This window comes from Stegodyphus dumicola, chromosome 4 (assembly GCF_044657685.1).
Source record: "Stegodyphus dumicola isolate Sdum_Otavi_A_Nest chromosome 4, ASM4465768v1".
In the NCBI taxonomy this organism is placed as follows: domain Eukaryota; kingdom Metazoa; phylum Arthropoda; class Arachnida; order Araneae; family Eresidae; genus Stegodyphus; species Stegodyphus dumicola.
In genome coordinates this window covers 110,137,020-110,159,098 of record NC_140771.1, presented here as the reverse complement: position 1 = coordinate 110,159,098, position 22,079 = coordinate 110,137,020, and the positions used below count along the sequence as shown (strand labels likewise).

The 22,079-nt window shown below is 33.7% G+C and overlaps 1 protein-coding gene across 2 annotated transcripts in view; it reads right to left on the bottom strand.

Annotated features, from left to right (window-relative positions):
• The window catches only part of LOC118188817 (DIS3-like exonuclease 1), a 218,659-nt gene that overhangs the window by 118,354 nt on the left and 78,226 nt on the right, over positions 1-22,079 (bottom strand). For both annotated transcript variants that reach the window (XM_085815332.1, XM_085815331.1), the window contains exons 4-6: positions 17,321-17,402; positions 16,432-16,573; positions 7,382-7,517 (exon numbers count right to left, since the gene is read on the bottom strand). In XM_085815332.1, the coding sequence (XP_085671458.1) occupies positions 7,382-7,517; positions 16,432-16,573; positions 17,321-17,402 (360 nt within the window). The remainder of the gene's footprint in view (positions 1-7,381; positions 7,518-16,431; positions 16,574-17,320; positions 17,403-22,079) is intronic.

The window sequence follows — 22,079 nt, the reverse complement described above, 5'->3', positions numbered from 1 at the left end:
AAAGCACTGAGGGAAAAATATCTTAGAAATGCAGTTTAGTATGATAGAGTTCAAAATAGGGTTCAAAGCAAAGTCCAACTTCACAGTCTTTGCACCAGATTCAATAAATCTAATTAATAATCAATCTAATCAATAAATCTAATTAATAATTCAATAATTTAATTAAATAATCAAGATAATCTCTGAATGTTTTCCAGCAGCCATTTCTGCAAGAAAAAAGTGGAGTTTGAGTGGTAATACCACGTGCCTTCAAATGTCGCAATTTAATGGACAACTAACAATATCTGTTGGCCAAAACGTAAACTAAACGTCTAGTACTATATATAATTTATTTCAGTGGTTAAACGGGGGGAAAAAACGGGATGTGCTCCTCAATAAAGGAAGAAAAACAAATGCCCGCAGAAATCGCGGGATGAGAAGATTTTACTACATTTGAGTTGCCCGTGGAAATTGCGGGATGAGCAGCCAGTGGGTTAAATATGGAAAAGCCTGCAAAGATGCATGCAGTATGTTAAAACAGCTTCATGTAGAAATTTAATTTCTGGAACAGTTAATGTAGCAAAAGTTTTACATTTAAGTAAGGCTATGATAATTTAAGTAAGGCTAAGTATGATCTTCATTCTAAGTGAGGCCAGTATGAATTTATGTAGACGGGTTTCAAATTTCTCTGAGCTGAATGAATTATGGAAATTTAACAAAGTTAACTGTTGTGAGACAACTGAAGACTCTATGATACCATTGAAAGTTTTAGGTCTTATATAGAACAATGTCAATGACAACTTGAAAATAGATGTCTCCCAATTTGAGAAGCTAAAAAATCTTAAAATAATCAAACATATCATTCTAGCTGCAAGTGGTATGCTATTTGATTTCTAAGGCATCATGAATCTGTTTATGGTTTGAATTAAACACTTAATGCAAACTATATTGGAAAAGTGTATTCAACGGGATAAGAAGTTTCCCTTCATACCGAATTCATATTTCAAGAATGATTAAAAAGATGCTGAAAAAATAAAGATTTTTTTTAAATTCCTAGACTATACTTCAGTGTTGTGTGTTGGAAGTTTTTAAAAGTTCATATACTTTCTGATGGCAGTTTCATGTGTTTTGGTGTGGTAGCATACTTCAGATTTGAGACGAAAGACAAATGTAAAACAGGTTTCATAATATCAAATCTCATTTAGCCCCATAAAGTGTAACATTTCCTAGGTTTCAATTAATCTGTAAAGATAATTTTAGGCTAGCTTATACCGTCCGTTATACATTAAACGCGCATGCGTAAACGCATTACGCGCACGCTTAAAGCATCCAAAATCAAGTTTGCGGCGTTAAGGTCCGGATTATAGATCATTCCGGACATTTAATTCTGGATGATTATGTTCATATTTGCAATCAATATTTACAATGCTGGATAAAGGAAATATATATTATTGGACTGACTCCCCAATTTACATCTACTATTGGATCAAGGGACCTGCCAATGAGAGGAAATAATTTGTTAGATATCCTGTGATAGAGATAAATGAACAAACAAATTTAAACAACCCATACTTCTGCTATGGAAAAGACAACTATGCTGATTAATGAATGAGGGGGATGAGTGCTGAAGCTCTATTTAATAATAGTGTTTGGATTTTGGGACCGCCTTGGCTTTCAGAGGTAGACATTTCATGACACATAACCGAAATAAATACTGAAGTTGACTTGCAAAACATTAGTGAAGAATGAAAATACATTACCTTAAAAACATATGTGGAATCCACAGAACCATTAATCTTTAACTGTATGGAAACCTGAACAAGGTTCTAGGAATAACAGCATACATTCTGCGCTTCGGGAACAATTTTAAATTGGCCCGTGGAAAGAAATCTGGTGTGTTTACTGCATATGAGCTAAAGAAAGTTTCAAAATTTATTATAAAAACTTTCAGTTTAATGAATTTACGGAAGAAATCAAAGCTTTAAATGTAGGATAACCGATCAAAGCTAAAAGTAAAATCATTTCACTTAATTTCTAAATGAGAATGAAATTTTAAGAGAGGAAGATAGGTTAAGAAATGCTGAAATTGCCAAAGAAAGCAAAAATCCTATTATAACGCCAAAGAATAATTACTTTACAAAATTGATTATACATTATAATGAGAAACATTTACATGGAGGATTACAACTGCTATTATCTGCAATAAGACAAAAATACTGGATATTAAGTGCAAAAAATGAAATTAAAAAATGCATCTACAAGTGCATAAAATGCTGCAGACCATGAGCTGCATCACCTACCCAATTAATGGACGAACTACCTGCAAGTAGAATGATTCCAAGCAGAATCTTTTTAAAGGTTGGCATTGATTATGCTGGCCCATTTGCTGTGAAAATGAAAAGGAATAAGGCCAGTTAAATGTCATGCTTGTATTTTCATTTGTCTAGTTACAAAAGTCATCCGTTTACAGATTATCAGTGACTTATCAAGTGAAGCATTCTTAGTTGCTCTGAAAAAATTTGCTTGAGAGAAAAACCTCAAGAAATAAGAAGTGACTGTGGAACTTATTTTACTGGTTCAAATAAAATCATGAACGAAACAATTTCTTCTATCCAGTCAAATTCAGAATTTGAAAGATGGTTATCAAATTGAAAATGTATATTTATGTTTCAGTATGCCAACTTCTCCACATCATGGTGGTATATGAGAAGCAGCTATTATATCCATGAAGCTGCACTTAAAGAAACATGTTAGATTCTAAATGTTGACTTGTGAACACTAATTAGCCAAATTGAGGCATGTTTAAACTTGAGGCCTATAACACTGATCTCCAGTGATTCCAATGACCTGACAGCTCTGACTCCTGGACACTTTATTATATAGACTCCTTTAACAGCTGTTCCAGAAGGAAGCAGAGGTCAAAAGAGTACCTGTGTCAATTATAGCAGCATAACAAATGGAGGCAGCCTAGCAGAAGTACTTGTATAAAAGACTCGGTTCTCATTAAAGAAGATAATATACCTTCTTCACATTGGACATTCGGTCGCATAATATGGACATTTCCTGGAAAAGACAATTTTTGAGTGGTAAAACTAAAAACTGTACACAAGGACCTTAAACGTCCTCTTACCAAACTGCGTCTTTTGCCAATCAATGAAGGACATTAAATTTTAGTGGAAGATTTATACTGAATATGTTTTGTTATTTTTTAATTTGCTTACTGTACTAATATTTTAATTTTTTTATTTTAGTTTAACCCTTATAGCTAATTGCTGAATACAATAAGTCTTAAGCTATTTTGCTAGATGATAATACGTAGTGTAAATAAATGTAATTTCCTATTTTTTGCAGATTTTTCAATTTCTATGTTTTTATTTAATTGTTTGCATCTATTGAAAATTGTAGCGATATGAAAGTAATTCATCGGAAGCGCAAAGGATGTTTGGTCACCTCCAGTTGCAGTGATTTTTACCAGAGGGTGCACCATGCAAAAAGTTAGTTGCATTATTAAATGCCAATGGCCAGATCTTGGGTATCTTACTGCTAATGATATACAGTCAAAAGTCGTTAATTCGGACACCTATAATCCAGAATGATCTATAATCCGGACCTCAAAGCTAAAAACTTTCTGCGCAAGCGCCGCGTTGACACATGCGCATAGGCGTTTACGCGTGCGCGTGACCTTTACGACTGCGCATATGCGTGGGCGCAAGCGCAGAATACGTTTTCGCGTGTGCGTTTTATGTATAACGGACGGTATAAGCTAAAATTATCTAATTATCTATTTCAGTTAATGTAGATCATTGCGTTGTTCCTTAATCTTTGAGTTGGGTCCAGCTTATTATTTTTTGCAGACTGTAAGGGCAATTTTATAAAAGTAAACTTGAACTTTCGATTATGTCAAATAAAATTTCTGATGCTGGAGCTCCCAAAGGATCTACAAAATGAAAGTATGTTTCGATGTCCATCAAATAAAAAGTGGAATTGCTGCAAAAAATGGATAAAGACATGAAGAAGGTTACAGAGAGGTTAATGGAAACGAAAAAATTTCGATTGACAAGTTAGTCGGTATTCTCGGCACAGCAATTACAGGACTTGAACAGCAGAACTTTGTAAATGAACAAGAAATTATGTCTGTTTATAGAATTAAAGAGAAAGTATTATCACATAAAACAAAGCAACTTAAACAACTTACATTGAAAGAAATGTTTAATAAAGTAAACAAATAAATATTATGCTTTTTTTTTTTTTTTTTTGTAAATTTTGATACCCTTTAAATCATAATTGTTCTTTATTTCATAAATTACGGTTTCATATTTTTAATTTTAGAATTTCTGCATGCCATCTTACGAGATTTAAACTGGTGATCTATAATCCAGAAAAATCGATAATCCGGAATCGCCGAAGTCCCGACGAGTCCGGATTAACGACTTTTGACTGTAATACATTATCTGTTAGGTGGCAGAGAGGCAGTAAGCTGTAACATTAACCTGTTAGATGGCAGGCTTGTATATACTGAATGTAAGAGGCATTTTAGTGGCCCCAGATTGGAATTTCAAGAAAAATTTAAGAATTTTATGTTATTTTGATTTCAAGAAAAAATTGCCTTGTCAGCTCTTTGTCGTAGTTTGTTTTCCTCTCATTCTTGATATTTAAAACATTTTATTGGCATGCCTGCTATTACTTGAGATAAAATTTTCTGAAAATGACGAATTTTACAAAAATTTCACTTTATATCTTATGTCATTTTAAAAATAAAACATTTGATTACGCATAAAATCTCAATTCCAAAAAAAGGATATATTCTTATCTCTAACAGGTTTGCAACAGATGTCAATGTTTCGTCAATACTTCGCCAAAAGTGACCTTGAGTATGCTACTTCTATAGAGGGGAGGGGGAATAAACTAACAGAATTCTATTTCTCCTAATGTTAGAATTAATTGTCAAAGGGAACGGTGATCGTAAACATCCTGTTTGATTTGGTGCTAAACAGATTTTCTACAGTTGATTTTAAGCTAGGTTACTCACGCTCATTCCACATTCTAAAATTCAGATGTGTATATGGTCTTTGAATGAGTACACAATGGCTAGCTGTGATAACAAAAAAAAAAGAATGTTGAAGGAAAAGTGGGATTTTTTTCAAGAAAAGTGGTCAGATCCTTACTTTTTTGTTGTACATAAGGATAAGGCAGTTTGCCCTATTTGCAACGACAGTATAGCTATGATGAAGGAATACAACATTACAAGACATTATGATACTAACCACAGTGAAGAATATTCTTCATTGAAAGGTTATTTTCGAAGTGAAAAGGAGAGTGAATTAAAATCAAAACCAAATTTTCAGCAGTCTTTCTTCACCACAGAGAATACAGAATCTGAAGATAGTGTTTGTGTTAGTTACATGATAGCAGAAAAAACTGCTAAATGTGGAAAACCCTTTGCTGATGAAGAATTTGTAAAAAAAATGTCTTCAGAGTGCAGTTGATGTGCTTTGTCCATCACAGGCTCAGGTCATATTGAATATTGATTATTAGCTTGTCTGGTGTGTCTGTAGCGATGGATGAATCAACAGATGCAACAGATACTGCACAAGTAGCCATTTTTATTTGTGGCAATGCTAGAAACTTCACAATTATAGAGGAATTAGCCAGTCTCATTACACTTAAACACGAGGAATAGATTTCCATTCGAGTCTGACACAAACTTTGGATAAAAGCGAGTTAGACTTCACTAATATATCTGCTATAACCATGGATGGTGCTAAATCTATGACTTTAGAGAAAATAGGAGTAACAACATTATTCAAGTCTGATGTGAAGGCAAGCAGAAATAGTGCTATGATGAATTTTCACTGCTCATCCACCAAGAAAATTTTTGCAAGAAGTTCTCAAACATTGAATTTGTGATGAATGTTGTTGTAAAAGTGGTTAATTTTCATTAAGTCTAAAGGATTTAAACACAGGCAATTTCAATAGTTCTTGAGTGATTTGGAAGCTAAATATAATGATGTTGTATATTACGTGGAAGTATGTTGGTTGAGCCAATGAAAGATGCTTCAGCATCTGTTTTCTTTGAAGAGCAAAAGTCAACATTTCATTGAATCTAAAGGAAAATCCATTCACGACTTTAGTGATGAGAAATGGTTGAGAGACTTTGCATTTCTCATCAATATTACAGGTTATCTCAATGATTTCAACTACCGCTTACTGGGAAAAGATCTACTTCTTGATAATTTCTATTACTTTGTAAAAGTTTTTGAGACAAAATGAATTCTGTGGCAAAGTCAGTTGCTAAATAAGAATCCCACTCACTTTCCAAAATTGATGGAATGTGTGAAGAATTCTACAGCATGGAATTTAAATAATTATGTACAATGCATTTCAAATTTGAAAGAGAAATTCAAAAGCAAATTTTTCAATTTTCATGAAAATGAAGTTTTTATAAGAATGTTTTCAGTAGATGTTGGAAGTGTTCCACCTGAACTTCAATTAGAATTTATAGATTTATAGTGTGACTCTGCAGTAAATCACAAGTTTCTTGAAATTCATACATTAATTGATTTTTATTTGAAGTACATGACCGAAGACAAGTATCCAGGAATTCGTAAACATGCATTCTGCATGTCTTCTATCTTTGGCAGTACCTGTATATGTGAACAGCTTTTTAGTAAAATTAAAATCCTAAACTCAAAAACAAGAACACGGCTGAAAGACAAACATTTGGAGAAAACTTTACGAATTGCAACAACACAGATTAAATTGGATATTGAAGATTTAATCAAGCAAAAACAAATTTCACATTAAAACTAAAGTAACTATCATCTCCTGGGTAAGTTTTATTCTTCTTCTTTTTTATATTTTTTTTATTGAAAATGCATTTTGTAACATTGTTCGGTACAATCATCTTTATACTTTTTTAATAGTTTAAACATTTGCAAACCATTTTAATTTGATTTCCATTTGACTTTTTAGAACTAATGTATATATATACAAATCTGTAACACTACCTCTTTGCTTAGAATCAACTGTATTCTTGCAACACAAACCTCCCTTTTTTATATAAATTTTTTGACCACACTATTTTTTTTGACAGACATGTGGCCTGCGGATCTTTGCGAATTTACTGATGTGGCTTTCGAACATGAAAGGTTGAAGACCCCTACATTAAGGTATCAACATGCAACGACACAGCTCAATCTGTCAGAACAAATACAAATTTAGAATTCTTATCCAGGAGTGTTAAGAAGAAGGAAAGCAATTACAATTATAGTTAACAGAGTATTTTTATACACTTTACACAGTTTATTCATTATAGATTATTTAATACTTAAATAAAAAGAAAAAAATATTTCATGCACATAGTTTTTTATTAAAAAAGCACATATATGAAATGTTTACTCACTTTGATGAAGCAACAAATGCCTCTTGTAAAGCATTATGTTTATTCACACGTAAATAACCTTTATAAAATCGTCCAGCTTTAATGCCTGCTTCAAGAATTTCTGTTGGCAAGTAATTTTCGTATGATTTTGATAAATCTAAAGGGAGGAAAATTGAATGACACAGTTCATATGATTTTGTTATTGTTATGTCTACAAAGAGGAAAATTGAATGACACTTATGAAAATATTGCATTAAAAGGATTGACTAGCTTTATATATATATATTTGAATTTAACAAACATTCTTTATTCATAAAAAGCAAATTTAAAGATAATTAAAAATTAAATTTAAATTACGAAATTTTAATTGTAAACAAATAAATGATTAATTATTGCTGCAAACTAATCTACAACATCATTTAAATTCTGAGAGCATATGTAAATGTGTGCAGGTATCAAAATCCATAAATAAATATAATATTCCAATTTAATGCATGCATTTTTTAATTTTTTAGGATTAAAAAAATTTTTTTTTATAATTTTTGGAATAACTGATTAAAACCACTGCTTGATGAGTTGGTGATATCATTCAGCAGATGTGCTTGGCAATAACATGTGGCCATCAGCTGTTGTAACCCTAAAAAAGACTGGAATGGAGCTTCAGATAACTATTCCATTTATTTGGAATTGTTTACACAAATGAAACACCTGACGTGTACACCACGACTTCCTTACATACCCTATTAAACTATACACATTTTTGCTGCATCTCATTTAAATTTATTTCCTTTGATTTCATTAGAGATATATTTCTCATTCAATCAACTGGTTTTGCGGCAAGGCAAAAATACATAAAGCTAAAAACATCTTCAATAAAAAATGTAAAATACAGAAAATCCTAAAACTCCAAATGTAGTTAAACAAATTTTTACAATTAAAATTAGAGTTTCTACATCAAAACCAGCAATTTGGCCAATGGGAAGAAATGCAAAATTTCCATTGCACCAAACTGAAAGTTTACTTTTGGTCCCACTGTCCAAAAAGACATTGAAGTTGGTGTACCAACTAACTTAATTCAAATCTCTACTAAGAGTTCCAAATGTAAACAAATGGCGACCTCATTAGGCCTAGCACTAATTAAACTTTGAAATTATTGATAATTCTACAACTATTGCATGCAGATAAACTAAAGGCATAAAAATCTTAACCAGGACATAACAATAACATAATTAAACCACATTTAAAGCAAAAAATATACAATTTACCAACATACCAGAATAAAAATACTGAGCTCCCCAAAGCCAGGTAAACAGAGTGGATATACAGTCAAAAGTCGTTAATCCGGACTCGTCGGGACTTCGGCGATTCCGGATTATCGATTTTTCCGGATTATAGATCATCAGTTTAAATCTGGTAAGATGGCATGCAGAAATTACAAAATTAAAAATATGAAACCGTAATTTATGAAATAAAGAACAATTATGATCTAAAGGGTATCAAAATTTACAAAAAAAAAAAAAAAAAAAAAAAAAAGCTTAATATTTATTTGTTTACTTTATTAAACATTTCCTTCAATGTAAGTTGCTTCGTTTCATGTGATAATACTTTCTCTTTAATTCTATTAAACAGACATAATTTCTTGTTTAGTTACAAAGTTCCGCTGTTCAAGTCCTATAATTGCTGTGTTGAGAATACCGACTAATTTGTCAATCGAAATGTTTTCGTTTTCAATAACCTCTGGGTCACTTTCTTGGCTATCGGAAGTGAATTATAATGACGAAGAACTTGATTTAAATCATATCAAAGACGGAGTACATCGAGATGAAATACTACACTTAGTACGGAATTATAAACCAAATAAAATAAAAACATCTGCTCTGAAGATAAGGATAGTGCTGACAGATCAACTTCCAATCCGTGGCGTGAAATTGATAAACAGATTTCGGATTTCAAAACATACTTTCGCTTTGTAGATACAAATTACATATTAGTAAATATATATCGGAAATTCTATTTGACATAATCTTTCTAATCTATCATAATCTAATAATGACGTTTCTGCCCCCCCCCCCTCTGCCGCAGAGCAGCGTGAAATTGATAAACAGATTTCGGATTTCAAAACATACTTTCGCTTTGTAGATACAAATTACATATTAGTAAATATATATCGGAAATTCTATTTGACATAATCTTTCTAATCTATCATAATCTAATAATGACGTTTCTGCCCCCCCCCCTCTGCCGCAGAGCAGCGTGATATTGATAAACAGATTTCGGATTTCAAAACATACTTTCGCTTTGTAGTAAATATATATCGGAAATTCTATTTGACATAATCGAAAGTTCAAGCTTACTTTTATAAAATTGCTCTAACAGTCTGCAAAAAATAATAAGCCGGATCCAATTCGAAGATTAAGGAACAACGCAATCTGCAACATTAACTGAATTAGATAACTTTAGCTTAGCGTATAACTCCGTTACACATTAAACGCGCGTGCGCACAAACATATTCGCAGCCGCAAGGTTCTTATGCGCTCTCGTAAACGCCTGTGCGCCTGCGTGAACGCGACGCATGCGCAGAAAGTTTGTAGCTTTGAAGTCTGGATTATTGATCATTCCGGATTATGGGTGTCCGAATTAACGACTTTTGACTGTATATATATATATATATATGTTTGCTGTAGCCAACTGCAACAAGAAAAGGAGGTGCTCAGTTAAATGTTATAATAGTCCCATAAACAAAATTTCAATGTTTTATGGCTACTCATTTTAGAGTTATGCAAGGTATGTATGTATGTACAAAGAACATGAAAAATCTCTTCTGAATCCATTTTACAATCCTCTTTGGAAAAAGTGTCCTTTATTCTGTCTGTACATACAGAAATCACACAAAAAAATCATTCAAATGGATTTGAGAATGCTCAAAAGGCTTTTTATGTTGAAATATGATACCCATAATTTTTCATGATTACAAATACTTCCTTTACTTCATACAAGGAAATAAAAATGAAAGAATACTGGCAAGTACCATAATAGACTTCCCTACTTGAAGCCTCCCAACAAAGTGCAAATGTTAAGAATTTCTCTAATGTAATTTTATGCTGTAACAAGACTAATATAACCTCAAAATGAATGCTGACGCTCTTCAAAAATTTTAAGCATATCAGTTTTTTTCATCCTCTGCATACTTTTCAAGGAGCAAATCGTTTTTGAATGTAACATTAGTTTCTCTTATATTTTCAATTACATTCATAAGTAATCCAATAAAATTCATGGAGGTATTTAATAGTAGAAATTTTGCCTCATATATTTAGTTTTTGGGAAGCAGTATATAAAAACACATGAATATAGCCTCCCATCAATTCAGTAAATTTCAATTATATTTTGCTACATTATTAAAGCATGATAACATTTTGATTCTAGTTTTAACTTACAAACAGAAACATTGAGAATAACACACGAGATATAAAATTATTTTCCAAACCCCAACTCAAATATCCAAGTAGAAAAATATTACTAAAATGAATGATTATATTATTTATCATAAAGATTTCTTGAGGGCTCTGGTTAAGAAGGGCTTTGGTGGTCGTGTGTGCTTAATGCATGATATAATTAAAGAAAATAAGGGTAGACAATCTCCTATAACAAAAGAATATATTAAATACTAAATTACAATTTAAATTACATTGCAGAGATCAACACAGAGCTCGGAACACAGTTCAAGCTACCTTCGCGTACCGTCGTGTGACGAGAAGTCTGAGTGAGTAAAGATGTTGCTTTGCTGCTCCGATTAAGAACTGGATTTTACACGTGGCGCCATCTCATGAATAGAAGTTGAAGTATCTGTCGGAACGCCACAGTACTCCCCCCCCAAGTACCATCGGTACGTTATAAGTACTTTGGGTTAAATTTAACCTTTCTTCCAGATCTGGTAGTTTTAGGTTGCTCTTTAACGGGATGTAAGCTTTCTTCCGGGAGTGATGTTGATGAGGAAGTTGTTGGATCTTGCATTAGAAATGCTGGTTTGAGACGATCGATTCCAATCACTGATTGTTTGCCATTGCAGATGATGGTGAAATGTTTCGGTGTTCGTTTGACAACTTTGAATGGACCATCGTATGAAGGTGTTAAAGTTGGCTTAATTGCATCGTACAAAATAGCTTGGCTGGTTATGCGAAGATGCTGGGGTTGGCGAGATATTGCTCATGGTCTCACGTAAACATTGAAGGAATGTTGGAGGGTCGATAACTGGAGTAGATTCTGGGTGAAAGAATTCACCTGGCAGACGGAGGGTTGCACCATATAACATTTCAGCACAAGTGCTACCAATGTCTTCTTTGAATGCTGCGCGAAGACCAAGCAAGACTAGGGGTAAGGCTTCTGTCCAGTGTGTGCTGCTGTGGCACTTCAGACCTTGTTTGAGAGATTGGTGAAAGCGTTCCACCATCCCATTTCCAGATGGATGGTATGGTGTTGTGCGAACATGGCGAATGCCAAGAAGAGAGGTGAGGGATGCGATTAAGTGACATTGAAATTGTCGGCCTTGGTCAGTAGTGATGGTGGTAGGCATGCCAAATCTTGAAAGCCACTGGGAGATGAATGCTCGAGCTACAGTTTCAGCGGATATATTTTCAATAGGAATGGCTTCAGGCCATCTTGTGTACCGATCAATACAAGTGAGGAGGTAAGTGTAACCATTTGAAGGAGGCAATGGGCCAACCAAGTCTAAGTGTACATGATCAAAGCGTCTTGCTGGAAGGTTAAATTGTTGAATGGGACTGTGAGTGTGACGGGATACTTTACACCGTTGACATCTAATACATGAACGAGTCCATTCTGTGATGTCTTGATTCATCGCTGGCCAGACAAATCTGTCTGCGATCAGCTTTTTGGTGGCACGGATTCCAGGATGTGCCAAATTGTGCAAGGCATTAAACACTTCACGTCTAAAATTGACAGGAATATAGGGACGTATTCTATTGTTCTGTATGTCACAGTAAATTTTAAGCGTTGGATCAATGTGCAGCGGTTGTAACTGAAGGGAGGTTTGTGGATTTGAGATTAGGTTCTTGAGTTCCTCATCATGCAATTGAGCTTTTGCAATTTCAGAGAAATCTGGGGTAGTGAGGTTGATATTGTTTACCCGAGACAAGGCATCAGCGACACAATTATCAGTACCAGAGACATATCTGATATCTGTACTAAACTGGGCGATGAAATCCAGATGTCGAAGCTGACGAGGAGAAAATTGAGTCAGAGTTTTTTCTAAAAGCGAAGGTTAATGGTCGATGATCGGTGAAAATGATGAAGTCGTGTCCTTCCAAGTTGTGCCGGAAGTATTTAACAGCACAGTACACAGCAAGTAGCTCTCTGTCATATGTGCTGTATTTCCTTTCTGCAGTAGTGAGTTTTCTGGAAAAGAATGCCATTGGAAAAAGTCCTTTAGTGGTATGGGCTTGAAGCACTGCTCCTATGGCCGTGTCAGATGCATCTACCATTATAGAGAGCTGATCACTAGGTGAGTGATAAGAAAGTGTGGCTGCATTTGCCAGATCGTGTTTGCATTGCACGAATGCTGCAGATGCAGATTCAGTCCAAGGGACGGCTCGTTGATCGTTTTTTTTTGCTATTCTTCAGAAACTCATGTAGGCAGGCTTGTGTTTTTGCGGCATTTGGCAGAAAGCGTCGGTAGAAATTTAACATTGCTAGAAAACGCTTCAGTTCAGAGATGGTTTTGGGCTGGGGTAGGTTGTTAATTGCTTTGACTCTTTCCGGTAAAGGTTTGACTCCATTCTGGGTAATAAGACATCCAAGAAAGGAAACTGAGGGTTGACCAAGTACACATTTGGATGGATTTAGTTTTAATCCATGATCTTTAAGGCGAGTGAAAATCTGACGCAGATGTTTAAAATGTTCTTCCGCATCTGTAGATGCAACCAGGATATCATCAAAATATGGAATGCAGAAATCGAGGCCAGACAGTACTTGGTGTATGAAACGCTGAAATGTTTGGCCAGCATTGCGAAGGCCAACTGGCATATATAAGTACTCAAAGAGACCAAATGGTGTAGTCACTGCGGTCTTGGGCACATCTTCAGCATGCACTGGGATCTGATGATATGCTCTGGCAAGATCGAGGGTAGAAAATATGTTTGTTCCATGAAAAAGATGGGTACAGTCTTGGATATGTGGGACTGGATATCTGTCAGGGACTGTGATGGCATTAAGTCGACGATAATCTCCACACGGCCGCCAGTCACCATTAGACTTTTTAACCATGTGAAGTGGACTGGCCCATGGACTTTTAGATGGGCGAATGGTTCCCTGTGCTAGCATGAATTCAAATTCTTTGCGAGCAGCTTTTAGCATCTCTGGAGAAAGACGACGAGGCTTGGAAAATACAGGTGGGCCATGTGTTTCAATGTGATGATACACTTCTGGCTGATGAGTATGCTGCCCTGATTTGGATGGGTTTAAAATGTCAGGGAATTCTGCTAATAACCGATGAAACCGTGTGCTGCCCGATAAAACACTTATGTTGGTAGGTACGTTCGATATGTGAGAAGCTTGGCCCTGTGATGTCAGCTGAGTTGTAGCATCAATTAAGCAATTATTCTTGACATCCACTAGAAGGTGGAAATGTGTCAAGAAGTCGACACCAATAATTGCTTGAGTTACATCCGCAATAATAAAAGGCCAGTTGAAAGTCCGGCGCAAGTTTAAATCAAGTGTCAATAGTTTGGTGCCATAGGTTGCAATTTGGGTACCATTGGCTGCATACAGTACAAGTTTATTAAGTTGGTGAGCATTTGTTTTAGTTCTCGGGAGCACTGATATGTCAGCTCCAGTATCTACTAGAAAACATAACTGAGTTGAACGATCAGCCAGTACTATTCTGTCGATGTGGCGGACATTCTGTTGGCCAGCAGAAGACCGCCCATTTAGTTTCCCGCTTGTACAAAAGTGCATGGAGGGGCACACTTGCGAGCTTGAGAGCCAAAATTCATATGATAAAAACATATGCCACTTGTGGGTTCTTTGTACTGCGTTCGAGTATTATGACGAGATTGACTCCTGCTTCGGGCACGAAATTTATTACGTGGGCCCTGATTTGATCGATTGTATCTCCGTGAAGCATGAAGACTTGTAGAGAGTTCAGATGCTTTTTTGGTCAATTCAGCCACTTGTTGTTCGAGGGATGAACTGGAAGGTGCAGCATTAGCAGCACTGACATAAGCTGGAGTAACAAGTTCATTAATTTTGTCAGCCATTGATGCTAAACGGGTTAGATCTTCATTGGAAGCAGCGAGAATTATTTGTATGTTATTAGGGAGACGCGAAAGCCATAGTGACTTCAACAAGTCGTCACTATAATGGCTTCCTGCCAGATCACGCATTCGTGACAGCAAGTATGAAGGTCGCTGATCTCCAAGTTCAAGTCCTTGTAGTAAAGTACGTATTTTTGAAGATTCACTTTCTGAATAGATTTCAATGAGCCACTGTTTCAGTTTGGAGTATTTATCACAATCAGGTGGTTTGAGAATTAAGTCATGCGCTGAATTCAGAATATCAGACTCAATTGCTGCAACTACATGGCTGAATTTTGTAGAATCCTCACTAATGCGAGCGATAGAAAATTGTGCTTCGATCTGAGCGAACTACAATGAAGGATTATTTTTCCAGAAAGGCGGTGGCTTCACCGCAACGCGTGTGATTTGTGGCTCTGGTGGAATATCGTCGGGCATACTGATAGATAATTTTCACTTTAAATAATAAACACTTAACAGCACAAATATTGTAGCAAGATGATACACTATTGATATTTTGCCATAACAATAAATATTTTAACCATGCATAAAAAATTTACGTAATGATACACACACAAATAATACAGGGTCAGCAATTACACACACAAATAATATTTTACCGAAATGCATTTGAAAAGAAACCCCTATTTGAGAAAAAATGATGCATTAATTTTGTATTGCGCACGCACAAAATCACCACTTCACACTGCTAAGGCACTTTCGAAGGAAAAAGGAAATCACTCCTGTAGCACATGGGAAAACAATTCACTACTTTCGAATTTGAATTTTGCCGTAGCACGTTGCACAAAAGTTACTGATGTGGCACATTTAGCGAAAATCACTGTTGTAGCACATTTGTCCTTGAATGATCGAAGAATTATTGCACGACTGGCGAAGTCAGCGGAACGGAACAGATCACATTGATGATTTGCTGAAGCTCCTTGCGATGATATGCACGACTTTGAAAAAACACAAGCAATATATATCAATACATCTAGAAATAATTGAAGGGGTACGTTGTAGCATACATTTAATGTCCATATTCGTTGTTATTTTTAGTCAGTTCTTCAGAATGCCTTGGATGCACGTGGCTTAGGGTCGTTGAAAATCCATTCTCAGTAGCGTGCTCAGTCAAAAGGTCACCACTTTTGGTGGTCGTGTGTGCTTAATGCATGATATAATTAAAGAAAATAAGAGTAGACAATCTCCTATAACAAAAGAATATATTAAATACTAAATTACAATTTAAATTACATTGCAGAGATCAACACAGAGCTCGGAACACAGTTCATGCTACCTTCGCGTACCGTCGTGTGACGAGAAGTCTGAGTGAGTAAAGATGTCGCTTTGCTGCTCCGATTAAGAACTGGATTTTACACGTGGCGCCATCTCATGAATAGAAGTTGAAGTATCTGTCGGAACGCCACAGGGCTGTTTCACCAAAAGAGTATTCAAGAGAAACTATCTGTAATTATTCCACAATGGGGAAAAATACAAAAACAGACTTGTACAGCCCATTCATTTGTCAACAGAATCAAAGCAACAAGAAACCTACCTCGGTTCAGCCAAAAGTTAACAAGTGTGTTAATTTTGAAATCTTCAGTTAGAGTTCAACAACACAAAATTTCTAGCAATTGTTCTTTTTCCTCATGAGATTTTTTAATTTAATAGTTAAAAAATATTTTGCTTCTTTGTGTAGCACCTATTTTTCGGTTGAGAATCAATATTGTTAGGTATCAACCATAAGACACATTAAAAACTTACCTTTAACACTACCAGCCGAAAGAGCCAATGTAAAAGATTCATACAGTTGCAAAGCAGAATCTAAGCCAGGCCACATAGTCTCAAGGTACTCCTTTAATGAACATATTTTCACTGCATCATGTTTTATGATTGACTTATATTCCTGAAAATACATTTTATCTAAGATGAAGACTGCATAATGAATAATAGAACTTGTATATTAATGCAATTTTAATAAACAGACAAATAATATAATGGAAATTTGAAAAAAATCATTCCATTTTATGTCAAACAAATACTAATATAATTATGAGAGAAGTAAAAAGAAGCATCTTCTGCTAAAACTATCCCCTGTCCAAGAAAATTCAACAGTTAATAAATTGCACTTTTAAATAAAAAAAAATTATTTTCACTGAAATGTTTCAACCTTAATAAAGCATTTAAATTTCAATCCTGATCTTTAAAAAAAATTAATAAAAGCTTTACTTCAGTTTGTTTTTTAATAAATTTATTTTTCTTAGTTTAAAAGATTATGCCTCAACTGATATTTGCTCATATATATATATATATTAAATTTAAGCAGAATAAGTTTGTTTGAAGAAGAAGCAAGAAAACCACGAGATTCTCTTAAATTGCAGAGATTTCCACTCAAATTAATGCCAACTATAGATGAATTTTTTTGATGTAATAGCCTAATAGTTACGCTTCTTCCTGAATCACTCAAAACTTAATTATGGAAACCTCAAAATTATTGTAATGGGCATACATTGCATGATACACATTTGCAAAACATAAGGAACACCTACAAAAAGGAAGACCAGAACTAAATTATTGAAACTGAGATATAAATACTTTATGCTTTACGTTTGTTGGAATTTTACATTTGCAATGCATAAAAGGAATAAGATACCTCAGCATTTTCTGATACCAAAACAATAGGAATTGCTGTCTTTAAATGGTCTGCATAATATTCAGCAGCTTTAACACAACATCTAGGAAGAAATTACAAAGAAATTAGAGCTCAATATTTAGATATTTCAAACATCAGAACTTTAATAAAAAAAAATTTCATGTATTAATCAGTTATTGACTTTAAATTAGACTTTTATTTTCTTGGTCAAACTAAAGGGTTGCAGGATACAAGCATCTAAAACAACTTTGGTGTAAACCAGAATTTCATAATTTTAACTGAGTCAACATTTGTAATTATATATTTTATGAATTAAGTAGTTAATAAATAGTTTGAGAAAACTGCATTCATTTTAATAATTTAAAATACAAATGAAATCCTACTATTAAATCCTGCAATGATAAATATAAAATATTATTGAAAAGAAAGGAAAATATAAACTGATATTATATCTAAAAAATAGCAACATGAAACAGTAACATCCTGGAAAGCAAATAGAGAGATAGTGAGTCTACATTTCCAGCAAAGCTAACCTGAACATATATGTTGCAGAATTTGCAGGGGTATTCATTACAAAGTATTCATTGTTTTTAGCTCAGAGATTCTATATACCAGCAAGACAGAAATATTCGTTGCAAACTAATATAACAATTTTTTGTACAATTTGTTCATAGTATATGTTTATATGCCAACTTTGCCATTTTGAAAAGCTCATTTTAAATACAAGATTTATGTTCTATACATTTTTTTAATTTCTGAAGAATAATTTTTAAACTAATAATCCCATAGTAGTTACCTAGCTTAAAATTGTTTTGGATGTTAGATTGAAATCAGGATCACATTCTTTTTAATCTTAAGGCTGTTTACAATTTAAACTTTACACTCTTTAAGGTGTGTAATTGAATGTATATAATATATTTAATTACATATGAATTTTTCAGATAGCATTTTTTAATACAGTTGTTTTATTTACTTTAACATAAAAGATGCTTTACCTAGTATTTTATATCAACCCTTCTCTATTTTCATGAAATGAAAAACTGCACTCAGAATTTTATAAAATAATTTTTAAATTATAACTTTTAGATTGAGTTGGCTAAACTGCATGTCACTCTAAAACACAGCTTTCCATTTTGCGATTGCAGCAGACTTAGATAAAAGTTTCAAAGAATAAAATTTTAATAAAGGTCCCTTCCCTTTCCCCCAAAAATAATTTCTTTAAAAGGCTATTTGCAACACATTGGCTACAATAAATATAATAAAAGTTTATTAAATAGTTAGTTGAGAATAATTGTCTACATACTACACTCTTAACCATGGACATAGCCATGGGGGTACAGTGAGGTGCATTTGCACCCACTAAAGTCTTTTTTTTTTTTTTTTTTTTCCAATTAACAAGTTAGTGAAACGTTTTCTCTGTTTCTTATATTAATCTTTAAGGTCTCCCCACTCAAGTAGAATCTTAGCTGAACGACTTTAATATTTACCCAGCTCAAAAGATTTTTCATAGCCGGTCATACAAATAAGGACCACCTAGTCTCGAGACATCCTTTTGCTTGCACTCACCTTAAATGATATAAATAAGTAAATGATGTCTGGTTGTAATTCCAAGAGTTTCCTATAAACAAGTGTTCTCTTTTTGTCTGGTCTAAGTATAATTTTTAGTACCCTGGGGGCTAACCAGAGGCTTCTTTGTAATGATGACATTTGCAACGTCCAGATCTCTTTCTCTGATTTATGACAAGGGGAAAATTGTTGCAAAACTCTTTTCTGATTCGAGTCAATATGGTGTTTTAAATCTGACAAAATACTTAGAGTTAAATAATTAAAGAAATGAACATTGTAAAGTATAATAATTTGTTTAATCTGTTCAAAAAAACACTTGCACATGGATCAAGGAAGTTTAAAGTGCTCAGCAATTTTATCTACTCTACCATTAACGAATTCGTGTCATATCATAGTTTCGTTTTTTTGGTCTAAGATTGTTTGCACCCTCCTAGCTCCAATCCTGGCTATGCCCATGCTCTTAACACATGTTATAAAGTTATCATAAAGATCTTCTGTTAGAAGTGCTGACTGTAAAGGATAAAAGCAGAATAGCATGATGAATGTTAATTACAAGCTATGATGTTCCATGCTATTAAACTCAACATTAAAAACAGGGGGGGGGGATGGAGCTGCAAGGTTTATTTAAGCTAAAAGTAATTACTAGAATGCAAATTAAGTTGAATTTAACAGCAAATGAATATGTAATTTACAGACGCAATCTATGTATCATATCAGAAAAGCAGTTTATTTCATGAGTTAATCCATCTATGTTGAGCTGACTTTATTGAGGGATTTGTTGTAGTTGTTCCTTCTCAGCATTTGAAATTAGCATCATGTTATGCACATTGTTATGAATTTTGTAGATATGCAAATAATTTTAGTGAAGTTGTACAGTGTACGCTTTTTTTTTTCTTTTAACCAGGAGACATGAAAAATGTGCAGTGCCATCACCTGGGCTTGAATATGCTTTGCATGTGCTTCCAATTACACAACAAAAACATGCGGAGAGAGAAAATATCTTATATACTCATCCTTTTAACCCACGGGAAAGCGCGTGGGGTGTATCATACCCTAACCCTACATAAAAGTGGAATATTCCTAACTTAGAGAAGTATGTGATTGGAAGAGCATATTTAAGATCAACATTAAAGAAAATAAAATCTGAATTCATCTTTTCCAAACATCCTGTATAAGAAGCAGCATGGTCTATTAAAAACATAAACTTCCAAATGTCTCCATAGTTCTTATTTATGTATGTAAGATAAAAAAAAAAAAAATATGTAAAACAGCTCTATAATTTAATTCAGTAATAGCCTTTTAATTGCTGTTTTTTTTATTTAGTTATTTCCTCTTTATTCTAAAAATGATAATAACATTTCTGGACTGTGTCAATTCTAGAATAATCTATGCCACAAAGCTTGTGTAATGCTGATGATGTAGCTATTTCAGAACCGAAACTCTGAGAACTGAAACATCTAAAAAAGAAAAACCTTCCTCTTTGGTGAGCTGCCATATTGGATAAATGCTTACTTCGCTTATGTCTCTGTTGCTGCTTTGATGACATTTCATTTCACTGTTTTCTCTTCCTATCGCAACAGTATTAAAAATGTAAATGTTCTGAGAACAGGCATGATTAGAATGCCAAATGAACTGTGGCTATAAATGTAAATTTAATTAAAAATGGAATTAAAACTGCCTCAACTGCCAAATTTCTTATTCAATGTGGATCAATATTTCAGTATTCTATGCAATCAGTATTCTTCCTCTTCAATATGGATCTATGTTCTACTCCTAACAACACTGCTGCAATTCTGCACCTCAGCGTACATGAGTACTTTTAAAATTTTGTGTTCATTACATTTTTTAACGGGACAGGTTGCCTCAAGGGCAGAATGTGAAATTTATTTCAAATGGAAAATTTATTCAGCTACCTCTTATATATTTAAATGTGGAAAAAAATATCACTGTTTTGCTGTGGTGTTTCACAAGTACTTCAAGCAAACAAACAAACAAAATAATAATAACAATCATGTGTAGTGATTACAGAATAAAAGTAATCCCCCAATAAAATCCAAAGGTTCGAATGTCTAGTGAAAAGAAATACTGAATTTGTTTCGCCCATCTCTACAATATTCACATGGAAAAAGAAAGCATTTTAAACCATCAGTGAATTAATTCTTAAGAGATTCAGCATTACAGTTAGTTCAAGGTCATCTAAGTGTGTTTATTGTGCTTCAAGTATGTGCCAATGTTCCAAATCATTCTGATACCTTGAAGGTTATCGAAATGTGTAGTTTCATCCGGCTCTTTTTTCTTAAACAAACTCGAAACTACATCCGTAAACGTAGACAAAATTATTTTTTCAAATTTTCATTCAAAATTTCAAAAATTCAAAAAGTCAAGATTCTGATTTCTCAATAGATAAGTATTCATCATTTTTTTTGGGGGGGGAGTGAAAGTAAAAAGGTTACTGGCAAGGACAAACTGTTGTTATTCCCAGAATTCTTAACGGTTGAAGCCCTAGCTTTTTACACTAGAGAGTGTGTATTGATAACTGTGTAGTCCTTAAAGACAACTCTTAACTTATTTTTCAAATTCCGAAAATACAATAGACTCCCGATTATCCGCAAAAAGTTTTTTTTTTTAAGCGTAAAGCAAAGTAAATAAAAATGTTTACAAAACTGAGCGAAACGTTAAATTTGCTAACATTGTGCTTATTTATGGCAAAAATATCCCAGGCGTTCTCCAGGGTTCATAGCCACATTTTAATTAAAAAAATAAGCACCTATAAGCATTTTTCAAGCACATTTTAAGAAAAAAATAAGCACCTGTCTAATTACATTATACACAACTGCATAAACCTTAAAAGAAAAATTAGACTTGCAATTTAAAATATGAGCAATGCAATATTTATTAAGAGAATGAGCATTACCAACCATGGAAAACAATTAACTTTTTTTTTAAATTTTAAATGACAGTTCAATTTACAGAATTAGTTTACAATGAGAGAAAAAAAAACTATGCAGAACTAAACTATATTACAAGATTTAATGATGAAATTTCAGTTCAAAATATAGAAAATAAATACTAATAATAAGCCATATTAATTGTATTCGCTTGGCACCTAATAATAAATACAATTTATTTTCCCACTCATGTTAATATTTAAATAATTTAACTTAAGGTGGTCTACTACAGCAGCATTACAATA